This window comes from Polypterus senegalus, chromosome 6 (genome assembly GCF_016835505.1).
Source record: "Polypterus senegalus isolate Bchr_013 chromosome 6, ASM1683550v1, whole genome shotgun sequence".
In the NCBI taxonomy this organism is placed as follows: domain Eukaryota; kingdom Metazoa; phylum Chordata; class Cladistia; order Polypteriformes; family Polypteridae; genus Polypterus; species Polypterus senegalus.
The window spans coordinates 166,455,088-166,482,960 of NC_053159.1; the positions used below are offsets into that span (position 1 = coordinate 166,455,088).

Here is a 27,873-nt window from a genome sequence, read left to right on the forward strand (position 1 = left end):
GTTCATTCAACTGTGCTATAGAGTTGTTGAATTTCCTTGTGTTTCCAGCTGTGCTTTGTGATTTATTGAATTTTCTTAGCTTATTGATCTGTCTTTTGGCCACTGTATTGGGTCTTGTTTGCTTAGGAATTTGTCTTTAACAGGCATTGTATGCCTTTTCTTCTCTCCTGAGCTTCACAAAATTACAAAGCATTTTTTGTGAAGAATAAATCTTTTTATATATAAGTATTTTATGTTTGCCCTTGTTACTAGCTGGGTTTGATGACTTTCTCCTTTAGTGGCCATTTTTGGGACTACGTGCTTTACAACTCTTTAGTGATTCAGTTGATAACAGTTGATAGCTCATCACAACTGACATCAGGCCTCATGTGCACCCTGTAATTTGTTTTCAGTGTGTTCCTCTGGATCAGCTGTTGTGCATTGTCACAATTATATACTGTCAACAGAAGACTGAAGTCCTGTAACGGTTCAGGGATTACTTGTATCTGATGAGTCTGCCTTGTGGCCTGGAGATTACTGAACAGCAGCTTTTAAAGTTGCCCAACACTTTTGTTACACTATACAAGTGGCATCATAGTTTACCATTTGTGCAAAATCTTCACCTTTGTGTGCTTCACTATCACTAAAACTAGAACCTGTCATGCTGTCACTGGCCATTTCTGAAGATCTATCACTATTATAAAATGATAAACAGCTTTTTTCTTCACGCACTTCACATTCAGACAGCTCATATATTCAACTCTCCTGCAGCCGTAAATGCTGTTCCAACATTGGCCCTCTGTTGCTATCTGCATTTCACTCAAAGAGACATGAAATTGAGGATGATTGCGTTTGTGCAGTTAGATATGGAATTAGTTATTCTAATGTACTTTATAATGGTAAGGATGTTAAAGAAGATTTGACTGGTCAGTCTAGTGGCAGAAATATTTCTTTAAAAATAAACAAATTGTATTTTTTCACACATTTTGATTAACTTCAGGACCCTTATAGCCTATGGAGCATCCATAAATCTGGCTATGACTATGTACATACACATGGCAGTAAGCTTCCCTGGCATAAGTATGTTGACAAAATAATTCTTATTTTAGGAAACTCTAATGCCAATGTGTCTTTTTTCCATTCCTCTAATTGGATCCTTACCAGTCCTTCCCACACCACATAAAAGGGTGATCAAGGCCCAAAATGGAATGGATGTTGCACAGTTCTTGTTTGCAGTAAAGGCAGCAGAGAGTAGTACCGAGGTAATAACATAGCTGCCTAACACAGCCTGCACAGTTGCTGCTAATAATATTGCTACCTTCAGCTGTCTCACTAGCATCCTTGTCATCAAGATCACTATCTTTGGATGGTTGGTCTCGTCCGATGCGGGAGATGGACGTCTGAAGTGGAGCTCCGCTAGCAGTGGTGCTATTTTTCATATTATTTGCTTATTATTCTGAGATATCCTGTATTTATTCGACCCGAGAGGGACCGCTACAGTATATGTAAACACATATAAACATGGCCAACAAGAAGGAAAGAACGAAAGAATCGAAGACTAAAGCTACATCCAAGCTGCGATCAGCAAGCCCTAGCTCGAGATACGGCCTGTCAGAGACAGACCTGGATCAGATGGGCGAAAGTACAGACTCCTCGGGACCACGGTCCGCTACATCGTCGCCGGCTGAGAGCGAAAAGGGGAGCGAAGGTGCGATCGTGAGTGCAGATGTGGATAGCTCGCCGATTGGAGAGGATTACCTGAAACTGGAAAAGGCCGGGAGGTCCGCGGCTTCAGTTACGCAATTACGGGGGACTGGAGCAGCGGGGACACCGGCTTCAGCAGAGTCTGCTGCTTCATCTACGGCACAAGAAGGCACATTTGAGCTATCTGAACTGAAAGTGTTGCTCGCTGAGCTCACGCAAGATATAAAGGAAAGCGAGAAGGCTAATGAGAAAGCAACGGCAAAGGCACTTGAGAGACTGAAACAGGAATTAAAACAGGAGATGAAACAGGCCAATGAATGTCTGCGACAGGAAATCCAACAGGCAAATGAAAGGCTGCGACAGGAATTCCAACAGGCAAATGAAAGGCTGCGTCAAGAGGTCCAACTTGAACTTCGACTGGTGCTGGGCAAAATTGAAGAGCGCATTGTGAAAAACTCGCTAAACTGAGCACGCTTGCTGATCAATTGGAGCATCTTAGTGAGACATTCACGAATCGGATCGAAATAGCCGAACATCTAGCTGCCAGTGCCGAGGAAAGAGCAGTAAATGCCAGTTCGGAATGTAAAAAACTCGGAGAAAAACTTGGAGACAGACTGGCTGCTTTAGAAGATGGGAATAGAAGGTATAATGTCAGAATTGAAGGCCTGCCGGAGAATCGAGAAAGTTTAAACCCGGTGAAATTCGCAACTGAACTTTTTTCTAAAATAATCGGGGCGACTTTAAAGCAGAATCTGAGATAGCAGCGCTTACAGCGCACGCTGATCAAACACCGTCAGACCCGACCAAGATCTTTTATAGTTCGTTTTGAACGATTATCATTTAAGTTAGAGGTGATGGAACTCCTCAGGAAAAAAGGAAGATATTATATATGAAATTGCCACATTCGCGTCTTCCCTGACTTCTCTCCAGCAACAGCTATTAAACGCGCCTTCTATAATATTAAACAGCTGCTACGGCAAGCCAATGTCAAATACGGCCTCCTGTATCCGCAAAACTGAAAGTGGAATGGCAGGGTCATTTCTATGTTTTCGCTAGCAAGGAGGAGGCAGAAAATGAGTTAAGAAAGCTGATCCCGGACTATTCTGATACATAATTGTGAGTCATGGCGGTAAATGATAAAGCTAGGATTAATAATCTACTGTCTGATCTATTTGTTTTAAAATACGGGTTTTTTTATCAGCATATATTCTCATATTCTTATTATTACTTACTTATTATTATTACTTACTTATTACTTATCATTACTTAGTATTACTAGAAATGTTTATGTTTTATTGTGCTTAATTACGTTTTCCTCCTCTTTTTTCTTTTCTAATTATTTCATGTGTACCCTAAATGAGACTGTTCAATATCATACCCTTGGTTTGCTGTTATTGCTATTACTGCATTAAGACTTGTTATGCTTGTTTTGGACACATCTTTAACACCATCACCTGGGTTTATTATCTGGGGATATCATCTTAATGCACTAAAATTGATGAAGATTATATGTATGTGTATGTGTATGTATATATATATGTATATATGTATATATGTGTGTATGTATATGTATATGTATATATATATATATATATATATATATATTAAGTGCAAAATTCTTTTTTCTTTTTTTCTTTTTCCTCTTTTAAAGACTATATTGGTAACAGATATCTCTATCTTTTAACCTTAAAGCGCCACTGCATGGGGGCTTGATGTGCTTTGGACGTGCTCTGTCTCTGGGTATGTCAGAGGACTGGGACTGCATGAAGTGGGTTTTAGCCTCACCTGGGGAGGCAAAAAGGAGGGTGGGGGTTAAGGGGGGAAGAGAAAGAGAGCAGGCTTGATCTATATCTAATCTATCATCTCAATCTTTATAATTATAACTATCAACGTAATAATAAGCTGCATGGCAACAACTCTTGGGGGAATAGGAAATTAAGACCTAAACTATTTCACTTCCAGTTAAGACTATAATATGACACCAAAAACTCAGAATCAGTGTCTCCATGATGGGACAGTTAACTTCGTAAGCTGGAATGTTAAAGGCCTGAATCACGAATTAAAGAGAAAGAAAGTACTTTCTCACCTAACAGGTCTAAATGCTAAAATAGTATTTTTACAGGAAACCCACTTACTAAGTAAGGATCAGTTCCGCTGCAAAAGACTGGACTGGCCAAATGTTCCATTCTAGTTTTACAAAGAAAACTAGAGGGGTGGGAATTCTCATACATAGAACAGTACCATTTGTAGCATCAGATGTAGTATTGGATCCTGAAGGGAGATATGTGATGGTCATGGGAGACTTATCTAACTGTAAAATGATTTTGATAAATGTTTATGCACCTAATGTTGATGATAAGGAATTTATACAAAATTTATTTGCATCCATTCCCAATCTGAACACTCATAAACTTATAATGGCTGGGGACTTTAATTGTGTTCTAAATCCACTTTTAGATAAGACTTCCTCCACAGGGGAACGCAACTAACACCGCAAAGATAATTACAAAGTTTATAACTGATCACAACTTATCAGATCCCTGGAGGTTTTAAACCCAAATTCAAGAACATATTCTTTCTACTCACCAGTACATCATTGCTACTCAAGGATTGATTACTTCTTTATAGATAATAACTTCTTGCCTAAGATTAAATCTTGTAAATACGATGCTATTGTTATTTCAGACCATGCTCCGATGATCTTGGAGCTGAAATTACTAAGCCCCATACACTCACCCCGCAGATGGCGCTCAATCCGCTTCTATTAGCTGACGAGAATTGTACTGAATTTATATCCAAACAAATTGAATTCTTTCTAGAGACAAATACATCCCCTGAGATCTCTGCAGGAATACTCTGGGAAACTCTTAAGGCCTTCTTAAGAGGACAGATTATCTCATATCTTTCCCACAGAAATAAATCCGAAGCGAAGAAAGTAGCAGAGATAAAAAGTAAATTACTAAAATAGATGAAGAACATGCCAGACTACCAAGCGAGACTCTACATAAGAGGAGGCAGGCTCTACATTCAGAATTAAACCTCTTGACAACTAAAGAAACCGAACAACTAATTTACAAATCCAGACATCATTATTATGAACATGGAGAGAAAGCTAATAAGCTTTTAGCAACAAATTCACAAGCAAGATGTATGCAACGCAATCTCGTAATTACTAACACGAATGGAGATAAAATCATCGAACACAAAAATATAATGTACACTTTTAGAGACTACTATAAATCCCTATATACTACTGAGTTTAAAGAAGACAATATACAATCTAATGCATTTCTGGATAAATTACAGATACCACAAATTGACGCTTTTAGTGTGGAGGAACTCGATAAACCTCTGTCATTATCAGAATTACTGGATGCTATAAAGTCACTCCAAGGTGGAAAAGCAGCAGGCCCTGACGGCTACCCTGCAGAGTTTTACAAGAAATTCTCCGCTCAGCTAGCTCCCTCCTATTAGCAACATTTACAGAAGCCAGAGATAACCAATCTCTTCCACAAACCTTTCGCCAAGCACTAATCACTGTCTTTCCAAAACAAAATAAGGACTTATTACAATGTGCATCATACAGACCAATTTCACTTCTGAATAACGACGTTAAAATACTCTCTAAAATCATAGCTAGAAGGATGGAGAAAGTGCTCCCCTCGTAATATCACAAGACCAAACTGGATTTATTAGGGGCCGACACTTATCTTCAAATCTTCGACGCCTGTTTAATGTAATATACTCACCAACTAAATCAAACACCCCAGAAATATTATTATCATTGGATGCAGAAAAAGCATTCGACATGATTGAATGGAAATACCTTTTACTATTTTGGAGAAGTTTGGGTTTGGCCCGAACATTTGTGCATGGATTAAATTACTGTATACTAACCCAGAAGCTTCAGTTTGCATCAATAACATTTGCTCAGACTACTTTAAACTAGAACGTGGCACAAGACAAGGATGCCCTTTGTCACCACTGCTGTTTGCAATTGCCATTGAACCACTGGCAATACATTGTCGAAATACTGATCAGATAAAGGGGATTAGCAGAGAAGGACTGGAACAGAAAATCTCATTATATGCAGATGACATGGTACTGTATATATCGGACCCAGAAAATTCTGTGCCTGCAGTCTTAGCAGCACTCACAGAATTTCAAAAGCTCTCTGGTCTCAGAATTAATCTGAATAAAAGTGTACTCTTTCCGTGAATTCGCAAGCATATAATATTAGATTAGACACCCTTCCTTTTATCATTGCAGAACAGTTTAAATACCTCGGGGTAAACATCACAAGTAAACATAAAGCTCTTTATCAACAAAATTTCGTCGTCTGCATGGAAAAAATTAAACAAGACTTGCATAGATGGTCAACCCTTCATCTCACACTAGCTGGAAGAATTAACACTGTTAAGATGAATATTCTTCCTAAGCTCCTTTTTATTTCAAAACATACCAATATACATTAATAAATCGTTCTTTAAGCAATTAGATTCAACAATAACCTCATTTATTTGGAATTCTAAACATCCACGCATCAAAAGAGCGACCCTACAAAGACAAAAGGCAGAAGGTGGCATGGCTCTACCTAACTTCCAGTTTTATTACTGGGCGGAAATATACAGTCGATAAGAACCTGGACACAAATAGAAGAACATACACAGGCATGGACCGCAATAGAAGTAAAATCCTGCAGTACTTCTTTGTATTCCTTGCTTTGTGCTCCAATAAACACACGTTATCGGCAATACACTAATAACCCAATTGTGCTCCACTCACTTAGAATCTGGAACCAATGTAGAAAGCATTTTAAGACGGAGAAGCTTCTTTCTGTGGCACCCTGCAAAAGAACCACCTCTTTCAACCCTCACAAACATATGCAGTTTTAATATCTGGAAAAATTTGGAATTAACTTGCTTAGAGATCTTTATATAGACAACGTCTTTGCATCCTATGAACAATTACAGTCCAAATTTAACATTCCAGCTACAAATTTCTTTCACTATCTTCAAATCAGGAACTTTGTTAAACAGAACCTTCCAGATTTTCCTCATCTTGCACCCTCATCCACGCTGGAAAAATTATTGCTCAATTTCAAGGAGTTAGACTCCATCTCTACAATATATAAAATCCTTTTACAATCCCTTCCTTTCAAAGATCCAAGAGGACACTGGGAAAATGACCTCTCAATTAATATATCAGAAAAGGAGTGGAAAGTAGCAATGCAGAGAATTCACTCAAGCTCCATATGCAAAGCATACAATTATACAACTCAAAATTATATATCGAGCACATCTGTCTCGACTAAAACTCTTCAAAATGTTTCCAGGGCATGATCCAACCTGCGAACGTTGCAACCAAGCCCCAGCCTCACTAGGTCACATGTTCTGGGCCTGCACCAAATTAACATTATTCTGGACAAAAATTTTTAATTACCTCTCAGACAGTCTTGGACTCACAATCCCTCCTAACCCATTAACAGCTGTGTTTGGGGTTCTTCCAGAGGGTCTTAAAGTGGAGAAAGACAAACAAATTGTGATTGCATTCACTACACTGTTGGCACGCAGACTTATTCTGATAAACTGGAAGAACCCAAACTCTCCTCTTTAAGTCAGTGGGAAACTGATGTGTTATATTATTTAAAATTGGAAAAATCAAATACTCAGTTAGAGGATCTGTGCAGACTTTTTTCAAAACATGGCAGGATCTAATCAGTAATATTTTGAAATGAGTTTATAAAGCACAGAGAATTTGTTGATTTAGGTATTTTTTACAAGCCTTACATTTTACACCATTTGGCTTGCTCTCTCTCTCAAGGGTGGGGATCGATCTGTTCTTAGCATAATTCTTTTTTTTTGTAAAACTTGATTGCTATGTATTGATTGTAATAAAATTAATAAATAAAAAAAAAAAAAAAAAAAAAGATCACTATCTTTGTCCTTTGCTTCTTCTTCGGTCCAGATTTTTACAATGAATCTTTAAGTACCATATTTTGATCCTCCATCTTTCTGCTTCCTTTTTAATTTCTCACACCCTATCTCATCTTGTGCTTGCCATTTTTCCACAGACAAACCTTTTTTTTCTTCAGGCTAATTTAGTCATGCTGCATTCTGCAATAACATTTACTCGCAACTGATGATTTATGGGGTAGCTGTAGAACGGACAGGACTGCTCTCCTGCTAATTTTAGTCTTCATCTTGAGTACAACTAAATGTCTTCTATGATGCTTTAATAAAATATTTAAACGTGTGTATTTATATTTTTATATATTTTGGAATTGGTGTGTGCTCTTTGGGTAGCACAGGGAATGAGTGGCCCAGGGCAGCCTTTGAGACCTCTCTGCCCACACAGCACACTAACTGAGCCTATTGAGACATGGGCATTGAAGCTGAGAACGCAGTTCACGAGAGGAATGTGTGCAGAATACTTGGGCAGGAGACTGGGCAGGCTCTGTGCTAAAGCAACAATATTAATAATTCTTTATATTTATATAGTGCTTTTCTTATTACTCAAAGGACTGTAGTGAGAGGGGAGCCACTTCAACCACCACTAACATGTAGCATCCACCTGGATGATGCAATGGCTGCCATTTTTGCACTGGTATGCTCACCACACATTAGATATTAGGTGGTGAAGTGGTGAGAAAAATAGCCAATTGGAGACAGGGGATGATTAGAGGGCCAGAATGATTATGCCATGGAGGGCGATTTAGCCTGGATATCAGAATAGACCCTTTCTCTCTCCAAAGGATCCACAGGGATCTATAATGACAACAAAAAGTCAGAACTTTAGTTTTATGTCTCATCAGATGGAAGGCACTATTTTGAGAGCACAGTGGATCCACATTCAGACCACAGGGTAAGCACCCCCTGCTGGCCTCACCAATACCACTTCCAGTAGCAAACCAAGATTTCCTAGATGGTCTCCCATCCAAGTACTGGCTGGGCCTAAACATGCTTAGCTTCAGGTGAATGACCTCTTCTGAGCTGCATGTAGTACGGTTACTGTACCTAAAACAACTTTGTTCACACTTGATAAATGCTTTTTATTTTTTTTTTTGTTTTTTCATTTCCCTGTTAATTGTCTACCAACAGACACATCCCTTTTCTACTGAATTCGATACCAGACATTTTTTACCCTCCCAAAGACTATTGTTTTAGTTTCCGGACACACAACCGCAGCTCAGGTAATGACGGCAGCCTGGTGTAATTGTTAGATCTGATTGGAACATCAAAAGAATACCACTTGAATATCCATTGTTCTTCAGTGGTTTGGATCTAATATGATAACAAAATCCAGACCTATCTTATTGAGTATTCTACATAATAAAATGGGTGTCATTGTTGTGGGCAATTTAATATCTTGATATCCCTAAGTGTAACCTTAATCAAATGATGTTATTTCCTCTTGGTTCTCGTTTTTTTTTCTGCTTGTTGTTTTTTTTATTTTAATTGAAATTCTGAAATTTGTGATTCATACACAACACCAAATCAGAAAAAGTTGTGATGGAATGGAAAAAAAACAGAAACGCAGTGACTGTTAAATTTTCTTTGGAGACAGTATGAACCCAAGATATTTTGTGTTTTGTCTGGTCAATTTCATTTAATCTGTTAATATACATCCAGTCCTACATTTCAGACCTTCAACACATTCCAAAAAAGTTGGGACAAGGGCAAATTGGGTCCATTAATGAGGTACAAATGTTAAATAATGATGTAATTTCAAACAGATGATGTCAACAAGTAATTGCAATCATGATTTGGTACAAAAGCAGTATCCAACAAAGGCTGAGTTTTTAGGGAGCAATGATGGGCAGAGGATCTCCAGTTTGTCAAGAAATGCATGAGAAAATTATTGAAATGTTTAAAAACAATGTTCTTTAAACAAAGATTGAAAGGAATTTGAATATTTCTCCCTATACAGTACATAATATCATTAAACGGTTCAAAGAATCTGAAGAAATTTCAGTGATGGCACAAGACTAAGTAGAACACCGGTGATCTCCTATCCCTCAGATGGCACTGCATCAAGAACCGTCACTCATCAGTAGCTAATATAACCACATGGGTTTAGGATTATTTTAGCAAACCTTTGTGAAGCACTATAATACAGAGTTACATTCACATATGCATCTTCAAACTTTACTGTGCATAAAAAGAAGCCTTATATTAACCATGTCCAGGAGCGATGTTGACTTCTCTGGGCTTGGAGGCATCTGGGACGGACCATCACACAGTGCAAACGTACATTCTGGTCAGACAAATCAGTATCCCCATCTTTTTTGGAAGAAATAGATGTTGTGTGCTCTGGATCAAAGACAAAAAGGTCCACCCAGACTGTTACCAGAAACAAATCCAAAAGTCGGGGTCTGTCATGGTATGTGTGGTAAAGTGAGGTCCACCGCTGTTTGGAGTTTTAAATAAATAATCACTGCATTCATGTCTTTGTGTTGGGTGGAGTGGGGTAGTGTGGTGAGCAGTTCCTGTGTGAGATACGGGAGCGAATGACCCTACACTTAGTGATTAATGATTGTCGCAGCTGTGCCACGTCAGGCGATATCGTTTTTTTCAACAATACAATACAAATTCTGCATATGTGACAAATGCAGGTAGAAGACGAGAGTTATGGGTACAGTCCTGACCTGTCCCCATTAGAGAATGTGTAAAGAATTTTGAAATGAAAAATTAGACAAAGATGACCCCATTCTGTTGCACACCTTTGCAGGAAGAATGGGACAAAGCAACACCTGTAATGCTTCATTGTTTGGTATCCTCAGTGCCAAATTATCTTTTAAGTGTTGTGAGAAGGAATACAACAAAGTGATGAATGCTTTACCATCCCACCTTTTTTTGGAATGTGCTGCAGGCCTTGAATGCATATTAATAAATAAAATTAGGTTGACCAGATAAAATATGAAATATCAAAGTAAATTTAAGAATCACTGCATTTGTTTTTCTTTGCATTTTCCATACCATCCAGTTTTTTTCTGATTTAGGGTTGTAATAATCTGTTATTTGGTGTTTAATATTTAACAACAGTTTGTATCCAGTGACAATAATTTGATCTTTTTCTGGACTATTATTCCTTTTGTACTCTTTCAAATGCTTGTGTAGTGCTTTGAGCATGGGAGAGGGGCTATATAAACAAAATGCATATGTAAAATGCTAAGGTCTGTCTGTCACATGATTACTTGTGAAGAAATGGGGTTAGAATCTTGATCTTTGTCTTAATCAAAAGCTTATGACATGATATGTTCTGGAAATTCTGGAAATTAAATAAATTTTAGGTAGCAGCAACCTGGTGGCCCTAAAGGATGGCAAAGTAGTCATGCATTTACATCAAAGTAATCGAACAACAAAGGGATAACTACCATAACAGCAGAAAGAAAAAGAAGAGCGGTGACATCAGCTGAGCATTAAGCAAACTGCAGAAAGCAACTAAGTGATGAAGAATAAGAAAGAATAAGAAGGCAAGACACTAAAGCACATAAACAAGACATAATCCTGGAAATGGCCTGATATATTCTGGAAATTCAAAAATGTTTAGGTTACAGCAACCTGGGGGCCAGAAAAAATTATTGTACTAAAAGCACGGTCCCTGCAAGCCCATCTATTAATAATTCCACAGGCCACAGATAGGTCTAGAGAATTCATGATCAAGTGTAATTATTGTGTTTATTGGTCATCAAACATCAAACTTTATTAAACGTACAATATATAATTAGAGTGACGTGTCATCATGTGTTTATGGCAAAGCAATCGGACAACTATGTTGAAGGATAAGAAACAATAAAACAAAATGCAGAACCACTTAGTCAAGCAAAACGTATCCCTGAATGTTGAGCAGCAGACAAACACAATGGCTCAAAGACATGCAAAACAAAGTACAGAATGCATGAACGAGAAAGAGGCACAAATGCACAGCAACAATGGAGAAGCTCATCAAATTGTTGAAACTTCTGACCATATGAAATATTTTTTCATCCTTACACCGATGTTTCTTTGGAAAGCACTAGTTAGCAATGTTACATCAGCCCTGTGATCAATGTTAAGCTGAATTTTAATGCTGAAAAGAAAAAAAAATGTTACCAATATACGTAGACAAACTGCACTTGCTGTAGATCAGTCATCAGAAGTAATAAAATATATTAAAACATCTAAAGAAATTGAATGGATTAACTATTTAGAAAACGTAAGAAATATCAATAATCCTTATCTTTAACTTGGTATATACTCACATTTTACTTCAGCATCGCGCCCTTCACTAGTTATTCTTATGTTTTTATTTGGATTCGAGACTCTGTTGGGGCTTTTTCAGGATTTCTAAAAACACTACACAGACTGAACAGCAGGTGTCGCGCTATACATTAACCATTAGAATTTGCTGATGTTTGTAAACTGTGACCAATTACTGAACATGTATTTGTCAATCTGCCCGCAACAAGCAGTACACTTAAAAAACTCCTAAAGGTTTTTTTTTAAGGGGCCGGGGTTTACAAGTGACATACTCACATTTTGTTTGTCTTCCTCAGTTATAATTTTCAGTTCGTAACATTGGAGGGTTACCATTTTAGCATTCATCTCTAGTAATGTCGGGGCAAGAATACCGATGAGCTTGGCACAGTAATCGTTTTTAGCTTCCATGGATGGACTCGGGAGCTCAGCCGAAGGGTCCAAGTAGACAGCCGCCTGCTTATTACCCGCTTGTTCCAGAGCTGTGCAGAACTGCTGGCGCCAGCCTAAGGGACGCGGAGTGGGCATCGCCCCTATGACTGTCAGCAGCTTCTCTGTCGCACATATGCGGCCTTCATTGGCGGAAAGTTGTTTCACTGCCTCCCTCTCCTCAGCTCCGATGAAATCTATGTGATCCAGCACGGCCACGGGATTGATTAGCTGCTTGATCCTCTCTCTAAAGCAGCCTAGTATGAGGGCAAGGAAGCGCTCGTCTTCGGATTCCATGGTCAAGACACCAGTTAAAGTCCTCAACCAAGATGATCAGTAAAGTACCTACGCAAGGTCCAACTGCAGAGCAAACAGAGCTCTGACGGCGGACGGGTCTGCCGCAGCTCTTTACAAGTCCGAGGGGGTTGGGAGTTTCAAGCGAAGACAGGCGCTTTCGGTTTCGTTTCTCTCAATTTTCTATACGTAACATTCAGAAATACCCCGTCTGGAATGTTTCAGATATCCCTGGGAAGTGGAAACAGAAATGAAAAAGCCAAAAAAAGTACTGTATTCTTGGGAAAGTGCGAACCGAATGTTATGTAAAGCATGGCAAATCTTTACTGACACGGGACAGAAAACGAAAATCTTTGTTAGTTACAGAAAATTATTAATTTCTGAATGTAAGTAACATAAAATAAACTATAAAAAGCTGCTTCGTTCAAGTCAAGATCGCCATGTAGAAGGAGGATTAGCAGCAACAATTCACGGACGGGGCACCACGACTCACTTGTTGTCAAGTTTGGGTTTTCTCTTCCATATCTCCAAAAACTGGCTGGTTAGGTTGGTTGTTGTACTATCATCGGACGTACCAAAAATTACATTTTATAATATAACTGCGTTTATAGTCACAGATCAGATTTCCTGCCTTGCACATGCTGCTGCTGTGAGGCATTGGTCACCAGTAACCATCAATTATATTAATCAGGTTTAAAAATATTACAGAATCTACTGGAAATCAGAGATGATTTTTAGACTAGCACAGTAAATGTCATTGCTAAAAATGAAATCCAATCATTTTTCTGTCTGTGGTGAGGACTGAATGGCAGGGGCTAGTGGTGTAACTAGAATTTGATGGACCCTAGTGCAATAAATAAATAAATAAATAAATAAATAAATGGTTCTTCAGAATGATGGCATAAGGGTACAATTTTTGGTCTGCAAAAGAACCATCCATATGACCATTCCTGAAGGAAATTTTTATTTAGGTAGGTTCCATAAATTACCTTAAATATAATAGATTTGTGAAATACCAATGGGTTCCTGATTTTAAAGAGAACTCTTGCTGCATACTATAACACAGGCTCAATTCTAGTTTTCTTGATCTCTGTTAATGTCCTGCTAGTTACCTATTATACAGTATATTAAAGATTTCCGTTTTGTCCACTGTGGCAGACGATTGGGACCTTGCACAACTGGGATGCCCCTGATATGGAAAGACCGCTGGAGAGTACATATTCGGGCAATATCTCCCCCGGAACATGAGAGGGAAAACACCCTGGATTGCATTGGGGCCATGGGCTTGGAGCTTGGAGTTTCGAAGCTCAGCCCTGCTGAGGCCCGTGGTCACCACCAGGGGGTGCTTGTAAAGTTCCAGAGCCCTGGTCTGCAGCACTTCTGCCACACCCGGAAGAGGATCCTGGTGCACAAGGAGTACTTCCGCAATATGACCAAACAGCAGCCAGAGCACTTCCGGGTGCAGTATAAAAGAGGCCGCCTCACTCCATTCAGGGAGCCAGAGTTGGTTGGAAGGTGGAGAAAGCTTGTGAGGAGAGGAGTGGAGGCAGCAGAGAAAGAGAAACAGAGAGGAGAAAGTAACAGAAAGAGAAAAGGAGAAGGGACTGAGCATTGTTTGTTGGGGATTTGTGCACTGTATGCTGAAAGGAAATAAAAAGAAGAAAAGAAAAGCATGTTGCTTTTACACTTGTGTCGCTGTGTCTGTCTGTGAATACAGAACCATATATTAGAAGCCCTTACAAAGCCCAAAGGACCAATTTCATATGCAGTGAAACCACCCTAGAATGAAATGGTTCTTTGAGCCCCAGTACTTCCCTCCTGTCAGATTGAATGATTTTGTTTATATAGAGTAAGCTTTATGGAATTGTAGAAATGATAACTCCCAGACCCATGGACCCCAGTACAATGGCCTCATCCACACTGCCCATAATTAGGCCACTACAACCAACCAAAGATGGAGCCCAGTCCATCACAGAGCACACAGATGCACCTCGACAATGTTACTTTGTTTAAGTTTAGAGATGACAACCAACCTAATCACCTACATGCTTGGGATTTGGAGTGAAAAGCAGAGTACCCAAAGAAAACCCACCGAAACAGAAACATACAGAAAACACAAAGCCACCTGGCCAGAGTCTGAAGCCGGTATCCTGGAGTTGTGTGGCAGCATTGATGACTACTGCAGTGCAGTACTGTTATTTTAACTTTTTATCATTTACTACTTAAAGTTCTTTGCAATTTCATACTGGAATAGTGTTTGATTTCCAAAGCTACTTTTGAGTGTTTGCATCAATCATATTTCCTTGCACTAAAGGGCCTTCCTCTGCAGCATTTTCTGTTTATAGTTGCTATTTGATTGTTAGTTGCTTTGTATATTTATACTGTATTGTAAATTTATTTGCTTTGTAACACACCTTCAAATGAGGCATGCTGGAAATAGCGCTATGTGAGATAAAAATTGTTTGATAAGTAAAGACTGTAAATCATAGGAACACAAACTTATTGACTTTTCAAATTTAGAAAACTACATTTCTGTGTATTTTACTTACCCTATGTAGTTCGTAGAGATGGCTGAGAAAAATGTTTAAACTCAAGTATTCATGGAGAGTTGAGACATCACAGTTTCTGATATAATATGCATCTATGGTGATCAACACGGGACAATAACAAACAATATCAAAAATGTCCATAAAATGTTACGTTATGCGTGTCACATAATGCACATGTCAAGTCGTGCAGTTGTATTTTTACAGTGTGTCAAATTCATGTATTGTTAAAATAATATCGCTAAATAAAGCACTTGTGGAAACTGAAGAATGACACTCACCGTTACATTTACAGTCATAGTAGTAACTCCCAACGGGAGTACCTTGGGATTAGTTGGTGGCAGTCTATGAATCTGCATGGGAGAATTGACCTTCTACTTTTTAAAGCATATCAGATATACACAAGTACGGGGCTGAGTCTTTTCATGATAAAAATTTTCACTCATTTTTCACTAACATTTAATCTTTAGTTTTTCATGTCTTACACTTTTTGTTGGTATCATGTGAAGTGTAGTGGTAGCCAATGAATGAGCTGAGCTGTTACTGTACTGGACTCCTCACCAATGAATGAAGGGGAAGATGGTTCTTCAGTTGAAATGTTTCAAGTGCATCTGGGGTGTGAGAAAATAATTTAGAGGTAACAGTACTTAAGTATTTTGGTTTGCAGCGCACATTGAAATATGAAAGCATTTGTTTTAAAATGTCATGAAGGGAGCTACTGAAAGAGTTAAAAGGTTGATGCAATATACAAAGTGTACCAAGGGATGATTAAGAGATCAGCAAATGTCCTGAAAACAACTAAACTGGACAGTTGTTACACACACAGAAATCACAAGGGTGATAGTGTTGTGGAAAAAAAATTTCCTCCATTTTCAAATAAGTCATTCACGGGGACCAGATGAGAATGCGGAACAATTCTTTATTTGAACCACAGATATGCACAAATGTCTCAGTCCATGGAGTGAGCAATTAATAATCAAGTCATTTTGCTGTTATGCTTTTCTACTACCATTACCTCATCTAATACATCACATCATCTGACTCTTATTATGTGTAGCTTTATTATTTCATCCAATCAATTAGTGGAACCTGAATTTTCTGACTCCTTTCAACTTCCATTTACCTGAATGTTGCTTCGCTAATAGGGGTGATTTGAGGATTATACTATTGATCATAGCACTATTTCATAGAGGGGGTCCTTGGTTCTTTCCTATTAGTTTATTCTTCCTTTCTAGAGGGGTGTTCATTAGTCATTTACCACATTTATGACATTTTTCTCATGGACATTTTGATATCGTTTGATGTTATCTAGAATTGGTCATCATAGATACATATTATATCAGGAACTTTGTCATCTCTATTCTGCATGAACACAAGATTATTTTTTGTTCTTTGACATCACAACAATTTGCAATTAATATACAGTGGTGTGAAAAACTATTTGCCCCTTCCTGATTTCTTATTCTTTTGCATGTTTGTCACACAAAATGTTTCTGATCATCAAACACATTTAACCATTAGTCAAATATAACACAAGTAAACACAAAATGCAGTTTTTAAATGAAGGTTTTTATTATTTAGGGAGAAAAAAAATCCAAACCTACATGGCCCTGTGTGAAAAGTAATTGCCCCTTGTTAAAAAATAACCTAAATGTGGTGTATCACACCTGAGTTCAATTTCCGTAGCCACCCCCAGGCCTGATTACTGCCACACCTGTTTCAATCAAGAAATCACTTAAATAGGAGCTGCCTGACACAGAGAAGTAGACCAAAAGCACCTCAAAAGCTAGACATCATGCCAAGATCCAAAGAAATTCAGGAACAAATGAGAACAGAAGTAATTGAGATCTATCAGTCTGGTAAAGGTTATAAAGCCATTTCTAAAGCTTTGGGACTCCAGCAAACCACTGTGAGAGCCATTATCCACAAATGGCAAAAACATGGAACAGTGGTGAACCTTCCCAGGAGTGGCCGGCCGACCAAAATTACCCCAAGAGCGCAGAGACGACTCATCTGAGTGGTCACAAAAGACCCCAGGACAACGTCTAAAAAACTGCAGGCCTCACTTGCCTCAATTAAGGTCAGTGTTCACGACTCCACCATAAGAGGGAGACTGGGCAAAAACGGCCTGCATGGCAGATTTCCAAGACGCAAACCACTGTTAAGCAAAAGAACATTAGGGCTCGTCTCAATTTTGCTAAGAAACATCTCAATGATTGCCAAGACTTTTGGGAAAATACCCTGTGGACTGATGAGACAAAAGTTGAACTTTTTGGAAGGCAAATGTCCCGTTACATCTGGCATAAAAGGAACACTGCATTTCAGAAAAGAACATCATACCAACAGTAAAATATGGTGGTGGTAGTGTGATGGTCTGGGGTTGTTTTGCTGCTTCAGGACCTGGAAGGCTTGCTGTGATAGATGGAACCATGAATTCTACTGTCTACCAAAAAATCCTGAAGGAGAATGTCCGGCCATCTGTTCGTCAACTCAAGCTGAAGCGATCTTGGGTGCTGCAACAGGACAATGACCCAAAGCACACCAGCAAATCCACCTCTGAATGGCTGAAGAAAAACAAAATGAAGACTTTGGAGTGGCCTAGTCAAAGTCCTGACCTGAATCCAATTGAGATGCTATGGCATGACCTTAAAAAGGCGGTTCATGCTAGAAAACCCTCAAATAAAGCTGAATTACAACAATTCTGCAAAGATGAGTGGGCCAAAATTCCTCCAGAGCGCTGTAAAAGACTCATTGCAAGTTATCGCAAACGCTTGATTGCAGTTATTGCTGCTAAGGGTGGCCCAACCAGTTATTAGGTTCAGGGGGCAATTACTTTTTCACACAGGGCCATGTAGGTTTGGATTTTTTTTTTCTCCCTAAATAATAAAAACCATCATTTAAAACCTGCATTTTGTGTTTACTTGTGTTATATTTGACTAATGGTTAAATGTGTTTGATCATCAGAAACATTTTGTGTGGCAAACATGCAAAAGAATAAGAAATCAGGAAGGGGCAAATAGTTTTTCACACCACTGTATTAAAAACGGTGAATTCCTAATTCTGTAAATGCTATACATTGGACTATGACAGTGTTCTTCTTGATCCCTAATTCACTTTAAGGCTCTCAAGACTCCAGCAAGTATATTAGAAATGTATTTATTAAAGATGTCTCACGAGCATGCAAAGAAAAATGCTTTTCTTGCTCTGTAATCACATATAAGGTAAACATTCTTTGTTCAGACAAACCTTTTATGCAGTAGCTATGAATATAAAAGAGTATCTTTAGTGTATAGCTGATAACATGTAAACTACACCAATCAGCACAACATTAAAACCACTGACAGGTAAAGTGGATAACGTTGATTATTTCATTACAATGACACCTGTCAAGGGCCAGGATATATTACGGAGGAAGTGAACAGTAAGTTTCTTGAAGGAAATATGTTGGAAACAGGAAAAATGGCCATGCGTAAGAATCTGAGCGACTTTGACAGGAGTCAAACTGTGATACTTAGATGAGGGTCAGAGCTTCTCCAGAATAGCGGGTCTTGTTGGTTGTTCATGGTATGCAATGGTTAGTTACTACCAAAATTGATCCAAAAAAGCAAAACCGGTGAACTGGAAATAGGGTCATGGGCGCCCAAGGTTCATTGATGCACATGAAGAGCGAAGGCTAGCCCAACAGATTAACTACTGTAGCATAAATTGCTGAAAAATGTTATGCTGGTCATGAGAGAAAGGTGTCAGACCACACAGTGTATCATATATGGGGTTGCATAGCTGCAGTCCAGTCAGAATGCTTATGAGGACCCTTGTCCACAGCCAAAAGTACCTACAATGGGCACATGACCATCAGAACTGGATCACAGATCAATGTATAAAGGTGGTCTGGTCTGATGAATCATATTTTCTTTTGGACGGCTGGGTGAGTGTTCATAGTTTACCTGAGGAAGAGATGGCAGCAGGATTAACAATGGAAAGAAGGCAAACCAGCAGAGGCAGTGTGATGCTGGAATGAACCTTGTTTCCTGGCATTCAATTGGATGTTACTTTGACATGTACCACCTACCTGAAGATTGCTGTAGACCATGTACGCCCCTTCATGGCAACAGTGGCCTCTTACAGCAGGATAATACACACTGCCACACTGCAAAAACTGCTCAGGAATGGTTTGAGAGTACATGGCAAAGAGTTCAAGGTGTTGACTTGGCCCCAAATTCCCCAGATGTCTAGTTATGCATTTGTGGGGTGTGTTAGAAAAACAAGTCTGATCAATGGAGGCCCCACCTCGCAACTTACAGGACTTAAAAGATCTACTGTTAACATTTTGGTGCCAGATACCACAGGACACCTTCAGAGGTCTTGTGTCGTCCATGTCTCAATGGGTCAGAGCTGCACTGGCAGCACAAAGGAGGCCTACACAAAATTAGATGGGTGGTTTTAATATTGTGGCTGACTGGTGTATATGCAAATATATTTACAGTACTAAAGGTAGGATGGTCCAAACATGAAGAATGGAATACATTCATAGTGCTGAAAGTCAAGATCAGAGGCTGCTTCCTAGAGAAATGTCAGAATACTTTAAACAGATAAACAAACACCAGTATAAAGCACTTTTGTTATACAGATAATCCTATGGCATCATTTCAAGGCTAAGTTGAATACAGTTGTATTTTTAGAACAATACTTGCTTATTTGGCACAGATAGGAAAACTTTGTGAGCCTAAGTTCATGATGCAGGATTATAAGATTTTCACCATCAGTCTCAGCATTTAAATCAAGGCTGAATCCTCAATATTTTCGCATAATACTCACTTGTCCGGACTACTGCTGAGGTTGTTCACATTGCTTTTTAAACAATTGAGCAATTGCTTAGCCTGTCTTTACTAAGACTTTACCATTTTCCTTGTCTTCCCAGCATCTTGTGTTGCACTTTGGTGGGTTCCAAGTGGATACATTGTCATCAACAGTGGTCACAATGTCAGACCTCCGTGATATTCTGCTAGAATATTCAGTGGAGGCTGACTGACCTAGGCAGTGGGACTTATTAAAATCATCTGTATATGTTACCTCCATATAGATGAGCCATGGCATTTATAGTGTTACTCTGTTACTTTACGTTTTAATTGATTTGTCCTGTATTAGCAATTAGAGTATAGTCAGCTGAGCTAATAAGAGCAAGTGCACATGGAAAGAATATGGCATTGTTATGAACTGTCACCATTTCCAGAGCTGTTTGCTGCTTTCTACACAGTGCTGCTAGGATAGACTCCCAACTCAATAGAAGTCAGAATGCAGCTAATAACTGGTAAGAACAGGGCTGCACTAATGTTAATAATAAAATAATCATTTACATATACAGTAACTCTTTTCTAAACTACTCAAAGTGCTTTACATAGACACTGGAAAACCACTTTAACTTTGACCACCACAGATGTGTAGCATTCTCCTGGATGATGTGACAGCACCTATTCTTGTGGCAGATTGCTCACCACACACAAGATCTATTAGATGGTTGGTAAAGGGGTGAGAAATATTTAGCCAATTAGAGACTGGTGTTTAGGGGCCAGAATGGATAAAGTCTTGTTGGGCAGTTTAGTAAGGATATCATTGTACCCTCGACTCTTTTCAAAAGATGTGCAGGATTCTTTTTTGACCTCAGTTTTATGTCTCAATCAAAGATTGTCAATAATCTTTATAGCGCATTTCCCCTGCCACTGTACTGGGGCATTGGGTTCCACACACAGACCACAGAGTAAACGTCTCCTGCTGGCCTCACCAACACCACTTCCAGGAGAAACTGAAGTTGTTCCTTAGATGGTCTCCCATCCAAGTACTAGTTGGGCCTAAACATGCTTTGCTTCAGGTAGATTACCTCTTCGATGTGAAAGTGGTATTAGCCCTGAAGGAGGTAAAATCACAAGAGTGAGGTTTGTGGACTGTGGATGAAGTGAGTGTGGACAATCCTAAACAAGTTATACTGAACGCATATTGAGGGAGCTCTTCTTCATCTCTCTTCTTTGCTGTGTATAAGCACATTCTAAGCCTACCATGGTGTTTTTACTGCTTATATTTTTCTTACATGGTATCCCTAGCCTTGCTGATGCTCTGTTCTATTGATGAGTGTATAAGTACAGCATTCGATTAATATGGTATTTGAATAGTATATTTTTAAGCTATGACAACAGCCTCCTCTGTGATTTTCAATACATTTACTGTATTTATTGTCTGGTTGTGTTTTTGTGTTGTTGTTTTAGTTCATTCTAATACTTCAGAGCAAAAGATCTATTCCGATGTCTGCCTATTGTGGTGCTGACTTTTGTTACAAACCATTTCTTCAATCAAGTCCTTAATTTACTACAGCATTAGCATTGCTGCCGATCATTTACTTTAAATTCTTTTGAAACCAATAATTTATTAACATAGTTCTAGTAACAGACTTAATTAAGAATTAATATACGTTTTTATTGACATTTTATATTGACAAATGCCCGTTCCCATAAATTCAAATACCTTTGGATTGGGTGATGCTTCTGAAACAGAGAAACTTTCTGTACGACTTCAACTATAGATTAGTTTACCATTTCAAATTTAGCTTAAGAGAGCTTATTTCAACTTATATGGTTTGCATTTCCTCATTTACAAATCTGACAGCCACACCTGTTGGCATATCCTCAGTTGTCTGTATAAGCTATTGAAGCTTATTTGTGGGCATTGTGATGGACTGGCACATTTCCACAGCATGTTTCATGCCTTGTGCCCAGTAATGCCAGGATAGGCTCTACTCATACAATTGTGAATTGGTTTAAGTTGGTCTAAGAATGTGATGTACGGGACACATGCTGTTGAGTAATAGTGATGGGTTTGCTTTCGGTTGTGGCAATGCACTAGCTATGCCTATTATTTGGCTTGGATTCAAAGGCTAAGATCCATCTAACTTTTAACCTTATGGAGTCACAGGTAGCTGGAGCCTATTTTAGCAGCATTCAGTACTAAACAGTAACAAACCCTGAGAGGAACAACATTTCAGTGCAGGGCACTGTCAAGCACACACACCTGAATGTACTCATAGTTAATCAATCAGTTAATCAACTACACATATATTTGGGATATGGCAGGAATATGAGGTACCCATGGATTATCCCACATAAGTAGCATGCAGTTATCAGGATTTGAACCCATGTCCATGATGTAGCAGTACTAACTATTGCTTCACCCTAGTCCACATGTTGAGTCACATCATCACAGATCATCCAGGAGATGTGAACCCAGATTTCCACCTCCATCATTGTCTTCCAGTGTTTATAAATTTCACATTAATGCTGACCTTCAGACATTATTTTGTCATTGAATGCATACCAAAGTTAGAAAACATCTGTTTTCAAGGCTGGGAAGAAATAAATGGGAGAAATCCATCTACAATTTGTAATGAGTGGCTAGTTTGGCCCAATTGTAAAAGGTTCAGTTGTATCACAGCATTAAGAGCCTCCTGAGATAAGGCAGCAAACATTTCAGTACATGGGCCTGTCACCAACATTCAGTGTGTACCCCATAAGCAGAGCTAGACAGAAAGAGAAATTAAGGTTGTTCTGTTACATCCTAAAGTTTGGACGCTCATGGTATAAGGTGATAGTAACATGTTATACTGATTCGCACAAGCTGGCAGCAGTTTTGAAAGGACATGGAATCAAAAGTCAAGTTCATCTAACAGGGTGTCAGGAATCTAGAAAACAAGCTCAGAGTGCAAAACTAAAATTATAGTTAGGGCATGGCAAGAGCGTCATAAAACCAGGGATTGCGTGTAAACTGGGACAAAACATAAGCCAAAATACAAAAATGGTTTGTAACAAGGTATCAGAATAATGCATGAAAAATAACACTACGGCAGCGTTTCTTCAACTATCTATGAGTCGCTGCCATGTTGTGATGGGTCACCACATTTTGTAGTAAAATTAGCCGAGATCAAATGGGTATGAATGCTGTGTCACGTTATATGGCGTCATCTATTAACTGTACAATTTATTGCAATAGTATGCAAAACAATCCCATTGATTCATTAAAGGGAGCATTCATTTATAAGGCAAGAAAGTATAAAAAATATTCCCCACAATATCACCAACCCTCTCACAACCAGTGAAACAATCAAATATGTGTGTAAGAAATGGGGCAAGATGAGGGAATGGCACAGGTGATGGGATCAGGGAGCTAGTTTGAAATGTCAAAATGAAATTAACGGAAGTGCTTTAAGAATGCAATGATATTTGGGGTGTTACGAGGGTGAGTGAATAGGGTTGGGGGAATATCTTCTTATATAATACGCTACTGTGGCTGTTTGTTTGTCTGTCCAGAATTTTAAATCACCTGTAGCTTGCAAACCGTTTCACCTATTGACTTGAAATTTGGTACACATATACTACGTGACGTCTACTATCCGCTTTTGAGGTGATGATTTTTATTACTCTTTTTATTTTATTTTATTATAGAAACAACTCTCGGCCATGCGGCGCATGCGTACGGGCGCAGTTCTCATTCCCTACCACCTTCGCCGTCACTTCCCCTACCTCTTCATATCTTAAATCATTCTTGAGGCAGATGGTCGACTTAAGTGCCAGCTTAAGTGAAACATTAAGGAAAACGTATTAAGTACTTGGACTGTGTGTCTGATATGGATATGAGCAATACTTGAGTATCACAAGTAACAAGCCCATCTGCTTTTCTTTTCCCTCAGTACATCTCAGACTATAACTGTAACACCAGGTCATGTGACTTTCAGAAATTCTTTATGAGATGTTTCGATAAGGTAGATCAGTCAGAGGAGAGAAGTCAGGTGGAGAACTGTGTTTCTTGGTACAAAGAAAAATATCTGCATCTTAACACCAGTAAAACCAAGAAACTTATTATTGACCAAAGAGCCTCTTTGTCCAGTTGTTATTCAAGGAGAGGATGTAGGGGTGATCCACTCCTACAACTACTTGGGGGTCCATATTAATAACAGGTTGGACTGGTCTCAGAACACAGAAGAACTGTATAAGAAAGGGCTCTTTTTTCGTAGGAGACTGCTTCCAAAATCAACTGACTACATCAGTGATGGTTTAGGTGTGGCATACTTATGCAGTCAGTTATTTTGTGTTTTGTACTTGTAACTTAGACCACTTTGCAGAGATCTGTTTTCACTTTAACAACAAGTTAACTTTCAAGGTTAACACTGTCATTTGAAACCATTGAAACCACACACAGCAGTGCACAGCAGAATGCAATTGCGTCACCCGCCCCAATTCTGTGCAAGAATAGACAACAAAATAAACAAGTGTAACAGCTAGAATAATAAGCTATTGCACAGATGAGCTCTATTTTGCACTATATTAAGTTATTCTAAGAACACAGGGACACAGTTGGAAACTTGTTAAGGATAAATTTCACACAAACATTGTAGAGATTTTTCTTCACAGAGAGAACCATAGACACATGGAATAAGTGACCAAGTAGTGTGTCAGACAGTAGGACTTTAGGGACCTTAAAAACACGACTTAATGTTATTTTGGAAAAATTAAGTGAAGAGGACTGGTGAGCTTCATTGAGCTTAATGACTTTTTCTCATCTAGATTATTTTAACAGACTTGCACTGCATTTTAAAACTGATTATTGTTTAAGAGTCTAATGGCATGTGGGATGAAAAGCTTATGAAATCTGGCAGTTCTGCATTATATACTTAGGCACTGCTTGCCAGAAAGTAGAAGGACAAACATTCCATAGTGGGGGTGAGTGTGGTCTCTGCTAGTGCTGGTGGCCCTATTTTTACAGCGATTATTATAGAAAAATCTTTTTCTATTGATCAGTGTCGAAAAATCCAAATGATTCAATGTAGAGTTAACAATAAAATGTAAAACTTTCCAAGGGTTGAATACTTTTTATAGGCATTAAACTTATTTATTCCACATTTACCCAGTAACATCCCAGCCAAAACTGAAAGACTGATAAATAACACACAGTGCTCCCTTAAACATTATTGTATTCAGTCACTTATGTTTCAGTGCACACATGCATTTCAAGACCTAATCCAACTCCTTGTTGGATACCAAAGCCTATCCAGGCATTACTAGTTGCAAGGTGAGAAACAATGCTGGACATTGTGTCAGTCCATCATACTGCACACACACTAGGGTGAATTCAGAACTGCTGATTAACCTAACCTGGACAACTGTAGGGGTGTGGTAAGAAAAATAGAGTACCCATTGGAAAGCGCACACCTATACAAAAGAACTTGCAGACTCCACACAGATAACCATCTTATGCAGAATGTAGCCAAGGACACCGGATCGGTAAATCGTAGGTGTTACCCGTGCAAACTCTATGGCGTCATGTTATTCTGAAATCTGAGTACAGTATTCTGAGCCAATGGATTTTCCAAGGGGGCCACAGGTGAAAATTACGTAAAAGGGGGGCCACAGCATGATATTAGGGAGCCACAGAGAGAAGTGAGAAGCGAAGAAAACAGACATGTGAAGAAAAAAGGAAACAGTGAAATGACCATGCTTCCAAGTGGATGAATCGCCAAGCGTGCTCTGTGGTAGCAACAACGCTTCCCCTTCCATCCACCTCTCACTTCCTTACTCCAACCATCACACTGTACCCCTGGGGTGATTTCAGTAGCTCTTGTTTTTGCCATTCCTTTCGCAACTGCTGCTGAAAATAATTGCTTAATAACTTTGCAATTTGAGAGTTTATCTTGAAATTAGGGATGCACCTTTTCCAGTCAATCTGCATATTCAAAATTTACAGTAGATTAAGTTTGCAAAATATTAAAGAACTAGACATTAAGCCCGTTACAATAACGGGCGCTAGAACAGTAGTGCATAAACATTTGTATGAGCAGTCTATATTAAATGGCAAGGGACCTTATATGTGGCTGTAATATGTGTCACTGTATTGTGTGCCTTTAATTTTCTCTTTCAGTAATACTGGTTTGTATTTCCATAAAATGCCTGAAGAGACTGAACACGTGCTGTGTGGGCCCGCGCATGCGCACTTCACCACAAGACACACACACGTGGACACCTGGACGCACACAAGGGTTTTATTAAAGAGGATGATGCAAACATTTCTTTTAAAATTTGCATATTTCGTTAAAAAAAAAAAAACAGTTGCTGAACATAGCATTTCTATTATCTTGAGATATTCTAAGGGGGGATTTCATCTCAAATCATGCAAAGCATGTATATTAACCATCACCAATTTGACTGAAAGAAATATGTGAGAGTCCCATGTCTGAAATGAAATTGCCCACATTGGTTTTGTGAAATTTGTACCAGTGTCGTAGTAATTAAATGATAAAGAGTAATATTTTTATTCTGACTAGTAATAAATCAACTGATGGAATATAAAAAGATGCAGAACAAAATTACCTTTCAATCAGAAAAAGAATTAACATTCTACGATGACCATTTCAAAAGTTATTTGCATTTTTCCGTTCTTAACAGTCGCACTGGTTCGAATTTCAAAAAAACGAATGCGGGTAATTTCCTTACAGACATGGGGCTCACGCATATTTTTTTTCAATCAAATCGGTGATGGTCAATATACATGCTTTGCATGATTTATGATGAAATCCCCTAACGCTGTTTTATTTATGAAAAATTATCTTATTTTGTGGTTGCAAATATACATAAAATTAGTTTGCATCTTTGTCGAATTTTTTATTTTTTAGATACCCCATGGCTACTTCTGCAAAAAGGAAATGTCGACAATACACAGTTGATTATTATGGCTTAGGATTTATTCCATCACCACAAGACCACACTATGCCTATGTGTTTGATATGTATGGCTTCACGTTCCAATGAGAGTATGTGTTCAGCATTTAGAAACATCTCATAAAGACAAAAAGGATAAGCCACTGGAATATTTTCAAGCATTGAGAGATAAATTTGAAAGTAGATCTACATTAAAGACAATGTTTGCTCAGAAATCAGTTTTAGATTAAAAAGGTTTACTGGCATCTTATGAGATATCCAAATTGATAGCCAAGAAAGGAAAACCACACACTATAGGGGAATCCTTGATTTTGCCAGCAGTGTCTGTTGTTATTACAACCATCATGAACAAACATGCTCGTGAAATTACTAAATTCATCTCTTTGAGCAATTCATCAGTGTCCAAGCGTATTGACGAAATGGCGAAAGATGCTGAAAATCAACTAGTTTCCCAGTTAAAATTTAAGAAGTTTGCTTTGCAAATTGATAAATCGTGTTTACCAGATAACACAGCAATACTGATGGCTTATCTAATATATAAAGCAGAGTCGATGTATGTATGTGTGTATGTATGTATGTTTGTTTGTCTGCCATACAAATCTGCACCAAACTGGGGATGGGGCTCCTTTGTGACCAGGAGAAGGTTCATGGGGTATGTTCGGTTCGGGAAAATGTTCGTGGTGAACTGCAGGGCACCTTTTCACCGATGCAACGTTCGGCACACGTGCCCGTACTTATCATCGACAAGATGGCCACCACGGCACCATCTAGTGGCAGCTTTGGTCTCTGTGCGTCGCTCTTTACCCATGTTTCTTTAAATTGCCAACAGATGGCAGAAGTGTCCAAGTAGGAGAAGGCCGACTGCTTTGATTGGATGAAGACGAACTCCGTATAGATGTAAAAACGTAAACGACCCAGTATGCGTGACCGGCTG

General features: G+C 38.8%; 1 protein-coding gene across 3 annotated transcripts in view; it reads right to left on the minus strand.

The window, feature by feature from the left end:
• ifih1 (interferon induced with helicase C domain 1) overlaps positions 1–12,807 on the minus strand; it is a 164,021-nt gene extending 151,214 nt beyond the window's left edge. For all 3 annotated transcript variants that reach the window (XM_039757499.1, XM_039757498.1, XM_039757497.1), the window contains exon 1: positions 12,201–12,807. In XM_039757499.1, the coding sequence (XP_039613433.1) occupies positions 12,201–12,647 (447 nt within the window). In that variant the 5' untranslated portion in view covers positions 12,648–12,807. The remainder of the gene's footprint in view (positions 1–12,200) is intronic.
• Positions 12,808–27,873: the final 15,066 nt, after the last annotated feature.